Consider the following 13,400-nt stretch of genomic DNA (forward strand, 5'->3'; position numbering starts at 1 on the left):
ACTCCTGGCCCTGGTCCCGCCACCCCCACCCCCACCCCACCCCCCGGCTCCATTTCTCATCACTAAAGAAAGAGGCCACAGTGCTGGCACACAGTGGAGTCAAAGGACCTGGATTCAAATGCCGCGTCTGATAATTACTACCTGTGAGGCCGAGGGCAGGTGCCTTCCTTGCTCTGATCTATAAGAAGAGGGGGTTGGACTTGGGGTCTTCCCCGCTCCAGACCCATGATCCTGTGACCACCTCCTCCTCTAAGCTTTCCCGTCCACGAACCCTGCACTATCTGTGACCATCTTTCTACTTGGACCCTGGGGAGAAGGGGAGGGAAAGGGAAGAAGTCCTTCTCCAGTAAGTGCCATGTGCCAGGCACTGCGCTCAGCCGTGACCAGTATGATCTCACGAGAGCCTCGCCACAACCCAAGGATGGAGGCACTACTATTCATCCATTTTACAGATGAGGAAATGGAGGCAAGCCAAGGTTAAGTGAATTGCCCAGGGTCACACGGCTAGGAAGTGTCTGAGGCTAGATCTGAACTCGGGTCTTCCAGATTCCTGGCCCAGCACACTGTCCACCACACCACCAGCTGTCTTGGTACAAAGAGTACTGGGTACTCCCAGTGGGCAGGGGCTACCTCTCCACCTCTCCAGAACATTGTAGACTTTAACAACTAACAACACAAGATTTACTGGGGCGAGGGGGGGGGGTCTTTCTCACAACAAATGCCAGTATTATGTCCCTATTTTACAGATGACTACACTATGTACGGTTCTGAGAAGGCATATGGGAACCCACTCTGATACACTTTTTTATATGATAGCTAGGTTTGCTTTGGACTTCTATACACCTAAGGTGTTATACTCTGGCTTAATTAATGATCAGCTTTAGAATAATTTACAGTATTTATATATAATTTATATATATATATCATAGAATTTATGTTATTTGTAATATATAATTCACATAGTATTTATATATAAAGATATGTGTATATAAATTTACCTGTAAATGATAATAAATAGGGGCTGTAACAGTTTAAAAAAGGAAAAGTTTTGTTCTGTATAGTTACCTTTTACAGAATAATAAAGGAATTACATATGTAAAACCACTTAGAAAAGGTACTCAATCTGACGTATTGGGATGACAGTCATGAGACTGATTTCTCGTTGTAATCACATTTGTGTTGGTAACCATCAGAGCTGGCCTTCTGATACTGTGAGACCCACCACATTTCCTCTTATCTAGAGCCCTCAGCTCCACTCACTGTAGCCTCCTGGAGGAAAGGGACCATGCTTTATTTCTCTTGATAACTCCCAAACAGAAAGTGCTCCCGTGGATATCTGGGGAAGGGGCTAGGAAGCCCCAAGCACCCAGGGAAGGGCTGTTTCGTCTTTGGAGAACGCCCAGGCCTATCAGCTGCACAGAATGGGGCTGGCCAAGCAGACACGAAGCATGCATGCTGAGGCTGGGGCTCTGCCACAAGCCACCTATGGCTGGAGGGCCCCAGCATCACACCTGACTGGATTGAACGGCACAGCTAGCTAGCCAGCCCCAGGCTTTCCTGGCCCTCTTCTGCCTGGGCTTCCCCAGGGCTGGCAGGTATGCTTTCCTCATCTCCCTCAGCTGAAATCTGATTTTTTGGGGTCCTGGCCTGGGGCTCTCCTTTGACCTCCCCCCGCCCCCCAATGTGTGTCCATGGCTTACTATCTCTCTGCTAGGGGTGGGGAGCTCGAGAACCAGAACTGCGTCATTTCTCGTTTTCATATCCCCAGCCCCAAGCAGCAAACCCTGCACACAGCAAGTTCTTATTAAATACTGACTTGAACTGCTGGAAAATTTGATGTCATGGCTCTGCAGGCTGTTTGGAAATCACATGGCTCTTTTGGCCAATGGTATTTGGTTACTCCAGACTCAGAGCTGGGGGAGGTGCTGGGCAGAAGTGGCCAAGCAGCCTCATCCGAGACAAAAGCACAGGCTCCACTCAATCAATCAGTCAGTCAGTCAACCAACAAACATCCAGTCAGCCCTTGCTCCATTGCCAGGCAATGTGCTAGACATGCCTGCCCTCAAGAAGCTAACACTTTAAAGAGATTGCAGGCTAGTCTCTAGGTCAAGGTTTTCACTTTCTTCCAAGAGGGCTAGGACACTACGGGATCCCCACACCTCTGAATGGAGCCCACCAAACGAGGGTTAACTGGGTCCAAGCGTCCAATGAGGCATCTCCAAAGCTGGCAGCTCAGCTTACACGAGACATGAGCATGCCAGGGTTCAGTGGGAGAGCTCTCAGTCACTGCCAACTTCCCAAACAGAGACCTATTATGGGCTCTGGTGGGAACTTCTCAGGCCAGCGTCAGCTGGGCTTGACTCTGAAAGGAGAAAACACCCAGTGACTCTGAAGCATTTCCTCTTCTCCTGGGGAAGCTGGAGAGAGGGGCATGGGCCTCAAGGGACACTTGGAAATGTGTTTTGTCCATCCGGGTGAATCCACGTAGGTCAGCTTAGAAGGCCAGTCCAGAACTGCCCGTGGCACCGTACCAGCAAGCGATGAACGGCTCTGGCTGGTGGCGACTCTGGGGTGGGGTGGACTCTGGTGTGAGGCTGGGACTGCCTCCTCCGCCTTTCTCATAAGTGGGGATGTCAGACCCCACCCATGAAGGCACCTGTTCTCCTCCTGAGAATCCATGCACCTGGGCCTGGCCTAGGGCGTCTGCACCCCAGAGCCCCACTCTCCACACCTACCCTGGAGAATCCCACTGGCAGCTCCGGGGATCCCAGAAATCTCGGTGACATTATTGAGGAGGAAGTACTGGTCGCAGCCCTCAGAGGTGAGATTGGAGGTGTGACAGAAGAGGACCCACAACTTGGTAGCCATGGTTTCATTGTCCACTACTGTGGTCTTGGCACAAACATCAAACTGGTCCCGGGACAGGGTCCTGTTGCCCAACATGCAGACTCTGAAGGGGGAAAGGTCAAAGTTTGCTAAGTCAAAGATATGAGTTCATTGAACGTGCTCCCCCGGATGACCTGTCAGACTCTTTACCCCCAGGCCAAGGGTCATGGAGAGCTCGGGGTCCCAGGGGACCTCCAACTATTCAGTGAGATAGCCAGCCGGCTCATCAGTTACCCCACCGTTAGAAGGGGCAGCAGACAAAGAACAGGGTTGAGTTGGGAGTTCTGATTCTGACACTCACTGGCTCTGTGACCTTGGGCAAATCAGCCCTGTGGGTCTCCTCCCATGTAAACCATGGAGGTTGGATCAGATCAACTCTATGGTGTCTTCCAGCTCTAAACGCATGATGAGCCTACCCCTCCTTCTCCCTTCTCTTTCCCTTTCTCCTTTCTTCCATGGACTGGGTGCCCCGCACTGCTGGGAGGGCTGTTAGCCCTGGTTCTCCACTGGCTCATGGGGAAAGACACACAGCCACCCCCAAAGTGACCTTATTCATTCCAACTTTCCCTCTGGTTCCAGCACGCCCATCACTTACGGAAACACGGGAGGGTCAAAAATGGATTTGATGCCACCGGCGTAGATGGACAAGATGGAGATGATCACACAGGCCAAGAAGAGCGAGGCGAATTTGTTGACGTATTTCACACCAACAAACACCACCACAGTCATGAAGGTCAGAAAAATGGTCCCATACACTCGCATGTTGTTGAGGGTGGCACTCGAGGTGTCATGGGCCCCCGTTGGGTGGAAGATGGCAGCCGGCGGGGCGATGTATGTCTGAAATGACAAGGGCCTGGCTTGGGAGTGTTGGCTGGGCAAACAAATCCTTCCATCTTTGTTTTCCCAAGGCGAGGAGCCAAATGCAGTCTCCACTCCTGGAGGGGCGATTCTGAGGCAGGAAGTAGTGACTCCCTTTCCTCTTTGGGAACAAGGCGTGGGGTGAGGATTTGTACATCCACACACACACACACAAGAGACCTCAGACTGGGTGGGGCCCCCTATAAACCACGCTTAGGGCAAGGCGGGTAAGAATCCCTGCCCAGCAGCCCCTGCTTCCTGCTCAGGCTGTCCTCAAGATGCTCCTGCTGCTGCCAAGGCTAAAACTGAGCTCGGCTGCCCAGGCTCCAGGAGCTGAGCGGGGAAGCCAGATGTGGGCCAAAAAAACAGTTTTCTGAGGACTTAACAGAAGAAAAAGAAAAAGGAAAAAGGACTGGGCTATTGTTCTAACAGGCCTTCGTCTGCCCAGGCCAAGCCAGAGTGGGAGAAGAAGGTTTGAAAGAGCACCAGCAAATGTGGACCTTGAGCTTGACGCAAACACACACACACACACACACACACACACACACACACAGGAAGCAGGCATTAAGGAAGAACCGCTGAAACAAGATTACAAGGATGTGATGCGTTGTGTGTGCCAGCAAGTAGAATCACGTAACTAAATTAAACACTTGACAAAAACCGAAGTTTCCACAGAGTGCCGGCCACAGATGAGAGTATCCTCGGCCATGTTCAAAGAGGCGAGGCCAATGGATACTTTCCTGAGCTGCCAACGTCCTGCCCTGTTCACCATCAGGCCCAGGGGCAGATTCCCCAGGAGAAGGGTCTCAATCCTCCCATGCCATCAATGGCCCATCGTTGCTGGGCCCTGGAAAGGGGAATGAAGGGCTGGGACAGGAGAGTGAGTCTGGGATGGGCGGGGCGGGGGAGGGGCTGAACTGGACTCACCAGCAGGATCTCAATGGCTCCCAGGATGTACATAGCTGCAGCAAAGGTAGTACCCAGGTAAAAGCACAGGCCCACCGCTCCTCCAAACTCAGGCCCAAGAGAGCGGGAAATCATGAAATAGGAGCCCCCGGCTAGGAGGGGCAAAGAGAAAACACCAAGTTCAGGCTGCTTTTGCTTCTCAGTTAGGATTCTCTCCAAACACCCCAACAGCTCCTTTGGCCCGAAGCTTGTCTCCAGATGTGCCCAGAGGGCTTTGCAGGTTATAACAGCCCGGGGCCATCTTGGATGCTCAGACAGCCCTCTGAGGACAAACCCACCTCTGCTACTCACTAGCTGGATGCTTCTGGACAAGTCGCTTAACCCTTTGGGGGAAATGCCTCCGTTTCCTCATCTGTAAAGTGAGAGGTGTGGCCTTGATGATCTCTCTAGTCCTCTCTAAGTTCTATGCCTATGACCACCTGGAGGATGGAGTGCAGGGAATGGCACTCGGGAAAGACGGTGTTGGGATGGAGAGGTCTGAGAAGCCAGCTTCAGAATCAGAATCGGAACTTGGGTTCAGGTCCCGCCCCCGACACATACTGCTCATGTGACCCTTCTCAGTGTACCACGTAAACTCTCACAATGAGTTTTGGAGCACATGCTGACCTACACTGGTAAAGGACTTCATTCGACCAGTCCGTCTCCGCCCCTTACCTCTCTCGACTTTCTGTCTGGCATCTACAGGGTATTCCTAAAGTCTGGGCACACAGGCAAAAACGCATTATTTTCAAGAAATGAAATGAATGAAATTTTCAACATTTTATTTAATTGGAATATTAACAAATAACATCTTTGATATGATTTCCATCATTTGTGATGCAAAGGTTGATGCGCTTTGCAAGATTCAAATGAATTCGATGCAATAACTCCACATTGCCTATGTGTCCAGACTTTAGGAACACCCTGTAGGTTGTGCGGTGGATGCAGCGTTTGGCTGGGCCTGGGCTCAGAAAGACCTGAGTTCAAATCTGGTCCCAGATAGTTCCTAGCTATGTGACCCTAGGCAAGTGCCTTGTCTGCCTCGGTTTCCCCAACTGCAAAACAGGGATAATAACAGCACTTACCTCCCAGGGTCATTGAGGATCAAAGGAGGTATCTATAGAACACAGTGAGTGAGCGCTTAATAAAGGCCTACTTCTATCCTTGCCTCCTTCCTGAGCTTGCTGTAGGCCAGGACCTTAGTGGCATCAGGGCGGCTTGGGCTGTTGGGAGCTAGGCCTGGGTAGAGCCGTCAGTCAGAGGTAATCCTGTCCCTGGCTGGACCGGCCTTGGACTCCAAATCTACAGTGTTAGCACTTTGAAGGAGTCCAGTGGCTTTTGCTCACTTTTCCCTTCCTGTTAGGGATGTGCTGCTCCTAAAGCAGTGCTTCGCCTGAACTGTCAGGCTCTGTGTGGTCCATGGAACCATGACCCTCATTGCGGGGCTAGCTCTGTTTACCTCTGGGCTCTGCAGGGAAGAGCCCCTCGAGTCTGTGAACCCACTTTCTTCTTCTGCCAGATGACAAAACCGAGGCTTTGAGAAATCGAGGGATGTGGCCAAGACCACCCGGATAGTAATTAGCATTAAGGCCTTCTTATGCTTAGTCCGAGAGTCTTTCCCGGACATCACATCTCATGTCCAGAGTCGGAAAGCAGCGCACAGCAGGGGCAATGATATTGTGGAAACAGCATTATCCGGATTGTGAGTCAAAGTTGGGTTGTACTCCTGCCTCTATTACTTAATCCCTGTGACCTTGGGCCAGTGACTTCCTGTTTCTGGGCCTCTGCACCCTCATGTATTAGAGGGTCTTTAGGGTCCCTTTGGGTTTATGAGCTCTCTCCTGCTCCATTAGCTGGTAAATCATTATTCTGAGGCCCCAGCTGGCCGGAAGCCACAGCAGCAAGGAAATTAGCTTGGGGGTGGAGGTGGGCCAAGGTTTCAGGCTGGTCTCCCATCTGAGGCCAGTCCCTCAACAGGCTCAGCTGGCTCCCCCTGGAACAAAGGCTGCAGCCTCTAATCCTAGGTCTCTTTCTATCACTGCGGTCTTTGGGGCCACTCTGGTTACAGAAGCCCCATGGGCTATTGTTTGGCCTGAGAAACTCTGAGAGAGTCATTAACCAGAACAGAGAAACAGCAGAGGGAGATGGGCCTCTTCCAGGAATGAGATAAAACTGCTCCTTTCCCCCATGAGTGAGTGATAAATAACCCCGGCCATCTGGCTCCCACACTAGGCAAAGACGGAACAACATCCAGCCAGCAACGTGGCCCACCCTGGGGAGATAAGCTCTTGCCAGGGAAATGGACCTCCCAGCTGGAGGGCGAGTGAATGTGAATGGGGGGCTACCTCGGGACACTTGGCCAAAGAAGCTACCAGCCTTCCTCTGAGTGGAAAACCCAGACCTAGGACTGGGCCAGCAGAGTGCTCACTCCTCTAGGGGTGGGACTTACAGGCCAGGGCCTGTCAAGGAGCCCACCCAGGGTAACTCTCTGCCTTTACTGGGCCCCTAGCTGAAGCAAGTCAGAGCACAAGCTCCAGATAAGAAGAATCAAGGGTCAGAAGAAGAGGCATCGGACCGGGGCCTGGAAAGGATCTCGACACTTAACCTTCTTATTCCGCAAGAGATGAAATCTGATGCCCAGAAAAGGGGGCACTGTTTGCCCAAGATCATGGAGCCGGGACTTGAACCCAAATCCTGTAACTTTAAATCCACAAGGAGTGATGGGATAGTTGGGAGCCTGGGCTCCAGATCTAGCCGTGCTACCAACTAGTGGTGTGACTGATATTGGCCCAATCACTTTGCTTCCCTGATGGTTAGTGTTTCTCAGCTGGAGAAAAAGTCCCTTTTGGCTCTAATGATCTGTGGATACCTCAATGACTTCTAAGATCCCTTCCCATTCACAGGCTCATGGAATTTCAGAGCTGGGAGGGAAGTCAGAGGTCAGCGGGTCCATGCCCCCTCCTTCTCGAGGTAAGGAAGCTGGGACTTCTAAGAGGCTAAGCATTTACAACGTAAGGGCACCCGGACAGATGCAGCAGCCCAGAATACCGAGGATCACCTCTACAAACAAACCTGGAACAACCCCATTGGTGGCGATGGCACTCATGGATATTGCTGTCAGTAGGGTCTATAAAGACAAGAAATTGTAACATGGGTTACACAAAATTCCCACCCAAAAAAGACTCTATTGTTAGTCAAAAAAGTCTCCATTGTTAGCCAGGCAGTCACTGACTCTTTTGCAGATGTGTTAAAGAGGGCTAAGTCTGTCTTAGAAGTCTTCTTTTTTCTTTAATAAAGCACTCAACCAATCAAACATTCCAATAATCAAGAAAGGGGTAACAATGGTGGGTGGTCTCAGAACCAAAGCACTAAGTTCTATGGATCAGAAATTTCTTTCCCTCCTGACATTTGTTACACTTGAGAGGTGCCCCCACCCTGCCCCCCCAAGGGCCTCACTTCAGCCGGACAGGCCAGCAGAACAGGGTCCAGATGTCTGCCTTTTGGGGGGGAAAAGAAGTGGAAAATGGCGCCTGAGGTCAAACGGGGCAGCAGATACTCACACAGCAACAGCAGATGAGGACAATGAGGAAGGACTGCAGGACGCCAGCCGTCCCCACCATCCAGGTCAATCGAAGGAACAGGATCACCCCAAAGATGTTCTGCATGCAGGGCAGGTACACACCCATCAAGGTGCCCATGCTGGGTGACTAGGAAACAAACAAAAGCCTTGTCTGAGTCTGAGGGGCAGATAGGGCAGCACCATAGAGCTAAGGGCCTGCCCTGACAGAAGGAAGAAGCCTGGGCATGACCTAGAATGGAGGAGCCCTAATGTCACTCCCTGACCAGGACTTTTATGGCCAAGCATAACCTGTGAATTGTGATATCCCTGGTTGTGACCATTTTGGCCCCATCTGCTTTCTTGACCTATGAGATGCCCAGAGTGGTGGTGGCAGGGCGCCAATCCTGATCTGGAAGTGAGAAGACAGCTTCACGGGTGGCCAAGCTCAGCGGCAATGACTTCCACATTCATTTAAGACACATGTAAATGTAGTCGGGGCAGCCTCCTGGATTTGCCAGATCTGTACTGCGGCCCATGCCCAGTCTAACAAATCAGGCTATTCCTTGATCACCCCTATCATGGATAAATAGCAATATGACTTTTAACTTCTCTGTGGCTCACTTTGCCAATCTGTAAAATGGGGTAATGCTATTTGGACAACTCACTTCCCTGAGTGGTTGTGAAGAAGGTGCTTTCTAAATCCATTGCAGCTACCATCATGGTCCTCATCATAGACGGCAAATCAAAAGCTACAGAAAACAAGGGACCTGGAGAAGAGTCTCTTGTATTGGGTCTTGCCACACATGCCTGCCTCCCTAGCACTATGAAGTGCCCCATAAAGCACTCTCATGTCTCATCAGTTCACATACAGTCACACGACTTCTAGGCTTGGTCAGCTCTCTATGGCCAGCTCAGCAGACCTGCATCTTCCCTCTGATGCTGGTGCCAAGGATGTCACGGATGTGGGAATGCGTGGCTCACCTCCCAGGCACCAGCCTCTGGAGGCTGGAGTGTAATCCAAAGGTAAGCCATAACAGGCTATCCTACTTCTATCACCCAAATTCATGTTTTTGGCCCATACCATCTCCTGACTTAACGCATTCCTAGTCTGTGACTAAAGCTATGTGGTGAGCTCTCATGGACCACCATGGTCAGGAATAGGTTGTCCTCATTAGCCAAATATTCTGGATGACAGAGAGGGACTTTCCCATTTATGTAACATTTTGATGAAAATGACCCATATGCACATGGAAGGCATCCTTGATGAAGATAATGATAGTGATCAGGGAGGCTTTCAAAAGCAACGTTCCATCATGGGCCACATCTTCATTGCAGGACTGACAGAAAGGAGGAGACAAAGAACACAAGCTTACTCTGTGTCTACTCTTGGCTGATGCTGAAAAAGCATTTATTTGAGTAGAGAGCACAAGGCTGCCTGTATTCCAACGGAGCCCTCCCTCGCATAGGTCAGAATCATGCAGGATTCTGACATAACGAAGGGGACAACCTTGTTGGACCACCATATGGAGAACAGTGCTTGCCAAAGGTGTCTGTGACCACTGGCATGGAGGAGGGACCCGAGCCAAGGAGAATGGATTAACCTGTAGTCTAGGCCTTGTGTGAGGCCTTCTTGGTGCTCCTGTTTGTGGATGACTGCATTTAGGCCTGTTGATTGCTTTTATGGAATTTTTTTTCTCTTTTTCTTTATTTAAAAAAGAATTCTCTGTTATGAAGGTTGGCTCTCTGGGAGGGAGGTGCAAGAGAGACAAGAGGGGAAATCTAGGTGATATAAAAATTAAAGACAGCAGAAAAATCTATTTTTAAGAAGTCTGTCTTAACCTTCTACACATAGACAGCTAAGTGGATAAAGAATGCCTGTTTGGTTAATCTACAAGATGCAGTTAGATTGAGGGGGTCTCACCTGGAGTCTATAAACCTGGCTTTTTTATTTTAAATTAATTTCGATAACTTTTTCAGTTCAATCGGTCTTGTTTTAATCACGTATTTCATTTTACACATTCAAAAACATTATTTTGAGAAGAGGTTCACAGGCTTTACCACACTGCCAAAAGGGTCTATGACTCTCCTAACAATCTCCAAGCTGGATGGACAATAGAGAAAGCTTGTCTATTTGTGTGTATGTGTACATACATGTGTGTGTATAAGCTACATACATACTATATGCAATACTGTGTACATAAGCACAATATCCACATAATGAATACGCACAGCAATTGGCATGAATGTAAGTGTACATACACGTACGCATATAAATATGACTCAGTGGACAGAGCGCCAGGTCTGGAGTCAGGAAGACTCATCCTCCTGAATTGAAATCTGACCTTGGATACTTACAAGCTGTGTGACCCTGGGCACATCACTTAATCCTGTTTGCCTCAGTTTCCTCATCTGTAAAATGAACTGGAGAAGGAAATGGCAAGCCACCTCAGTATCTTTACCAAGAAAACCTCAAATGAGGTCACAAAGGGTTGGACATAACTGAAAACAACTTAACAACAATACGTGTGTGTGCGTCATACATACACACATATATACACACATATATGCATATAACAATGTGTTATATACATACATATGCATGCATACACACAAATGTGTATGTACACACCTACATATTTGTTTGTATCTCTCTCTCTCCCCCCTTCTCCTTCCTCTCTCTCCTCTCTCTTCTCTCTCTCTCTGTCTCTCTCTCTCTCCTCCCTCCCTGACAATGATTTTGGCCCAGAGTTCACCAAGAAAGGAATGAGCTAGAAACTTGGGAAGTTGTAAAATTTTACAATGAACCCAAGCCTCTCCCTAAATAAAAAGAATCCTCATTCTTTAAGACCAACATTCTGCTGGGGTTCTATGGCTAGGAGTCATGGAACAGTACAGCCTCTGACCATTACAAAGGACTGTTACCCAAAGGGCAACGGAGTGGTGCATGGTAGCTGGAAGCAGGCTGTGATGCGTTACCAACAAGTAGCTACAAAGGAAAATCAAGAGTGAAGAAGCCTTATGAAGAAAGGCTAACTTGGAATCCCCGGGACAAGGGATAAGGGGCAGCTAGCTAGCTAGGCTAAGTGCTCCAGGAGCATCCTTGTGAACTCAAGAGAAGGCAAAGAGGCTCCCAGCACGTTGGGTACCAGTCCCAATCATGGCTAGCTTAGGGAAGGACTTGGGTAAGAGCCCTATAGAATGCTCAGGCATGGAGATGTGATGGTCTGTTTCTCCGGAAGAAATCTCCACCTTGCTGGAGTCAGTGTCCCACTTGAAGATCTGAGTTACGGATGAAGCTACCAAATCTACCACCCATGGACACCAACTGGGCACCCAGGAATCCTTGCCTGACAAGCAGCCAGGGAGTAGTGGAAAGATGGGTGATCCAGATCCAGAGAGGCTTGAATTCCAGGTGCGCCAGTCACTCCATGGGTGATCCTGGCCACTTCAGCCAAGCTCTATGCTTTGTTTGCTTATCTATAAATGAAGGGTTTGGCCCAGCCTATCTCTTCTCACAATGAATCTCATGATACCTAGGACGTGACTGGAGATATCGTAAATAAATAATGTTCAGGGAGAAGAGAACGTCCTGTTAGGCTAAGTGAGAGTGAATTACGCCCAGGAGAGAAGAGGAAGAGTAGTGATTGGTGCTTTTGGAAACCTGAAGGAGAAATGATGTAATGAAGGTGGTGGGGGTGGGGAGGAGAGGATGGGGAACAGAGCCCAGGGACAGAGTAGGAGAAGGAACTAAGAAGTGACTCAGGAGCCAGCATGGAGGCAGGATAGAACCAGATCACAGAGTGGAGAAAGAAAAGCCACAAAGACGTAGGGCAGTAACTGGGGAGTCACTGGCATGTCTAACAAAAGCTGGAAGGCACGTTATAGGAACCAAAACAGGAAGGCAGAGGAGTGTAGCAAGAATAGTGAATTTTGAGTCAATTGATATTCTGTGTTCCAGAGGCCCTTGGACCTTGAATGTTCTAGGAGTCACGAAGATGGCCTTGGGAGAAGGCAGAGAGATCATTGGCAGCGGGGTGGCGCAGAGGATGGAGCTCGGGACCTAGAGTCTGGAAGACCCAAGTTCAAATCCTGCCCGAGACAATTTCTAGCTTTGTGATCCTGGGCAAGTCATGTAACCTGTGCTTGCTTCAGGTTCCTTATGTGTAAAATGAGGATAATTATAGCATCTACCTCTCAGGGTGGTTGTGAGGCTCAAATGAGACAACAGAAGTAAAGCAGTTTGCAGACCTTTAAAGCAATATATAAATGCTAGCTATTATTACTGGTGTAGTATTATTATTAAGCCTACTTTGTCACTTTTCCCCCCTTCCTACAAAGATCACATTGTGAAAAAGGCAGTGAGCGAAAAAAATCAATGAAGGAAAAATTTCCTGGGTCCTAAATAACCTCAGCAAAGCACCAGGCGGTCACTGAGATCAGAGACCCCTACCAGAAAAGGGACCCTTTTCTCTTAAAGGTTTTAAGCCACAGGTCCAGAGCCGAGATAGGCCATCTCCCTCCACAAAAACGATGAAATATGAGTAGTAAATAAACTGGCCTGTCCTTAGCCTCATCCGTAAGGCCTCAGAGGGTAATTCATAGGATTACAGAATACAGAGTCAGAGGAAACCAAGGCCTGGTGACGTGAGATGAACTGACCAGTCGTCCCAGTCACAGAGGAAGAGGATAAGGGTCACTTCCAAATCGGTAAATAGCCCAAGGACAGGAACAGTTTTCAAAAGGAGAATGGCAAACGATTAAAAATCAAATTAAAATGTTCCAATCACTAATAGGAGAATTACAGATTAAAACAACTCTTTGCAAAGATGATAGAGAACAAAAATAATTAGTGCCAGATGGGAGGAGGGAAGAGGCGTATGCTAAGTTACTGCTGGTGGAGCCATGAATTGGTCCCACCACTTCAGAAAACAATTTGGAATCGTGAGAAAAACCACCTCAAGGTTCATACCTCTTTAACCCAGCAGACACACACACACACACACACACACACACACACACACACACACACACACACGCTGAGTTGTTTCAGATGTGTACAATTCTTCCTGACCCCCATTTCTTGGCAAAGATAGTGGAGTGGTTTGCCATTTCCTTCTCCAGCCCATTTTACAGATAAGGAAACTGAGAAAAA

General features: G+C 49.0%; 1 protein-coding gene across 3 annotated transcripts in view; it reads right to left on the minus strand.

The window, feature by feature from the left end:
* Positions 1-13,400, minus strand: part of SLC12A4 (solute carrier family 12 member 4) — a 59,900-nt gene that overhangs the window by 15,501 nt on the left and 30,999 nt on the right. For all 3 annotated transcript variants that reach the window (XM_036748932.1, XM_036748934.1, XM_036748935.1), the window contains exons 4-8: positions 8,250-8,396; positions 7,762-7,816; positions 4,672-4,802; positions 3,482-3,723; positions 2,736-2,950 (exon numbers count right to left, since the gene is read on the minus strand). In XM_036748932.1, coding sequence (XP_036604827.1) covers positions 2,736-2,950; positions 3,482-3,723; positions 4,672-4,802; positions 7,762-7,816; positions 8,250-8,396 — 790 coding nt within the window. The remainder of the gene's footprint in view (positions 1-2,735; positions 2,951-3,481; positions 3,724-4,671; positions 4,803-7,761; positions 7,817-8,249; positions 8,397-13,400) is intronic.

Source organism: Trichosurus vulpecula, chromosome 3 (assembly GCF_011100635.1).
Source record: "Trichosurus vulpecula isolate mTriVul1 chromosome 3, mTriVul1.pri, whole genome shotgun sequence".
Classification (NCBI taxonomy): domain Eukaryota; kingdom Metazoa; phylum Chordata; class Mammalia; order Diprotodontia; family Phalangeridae; genus Trichosurus; species Trichosurus vulpecula.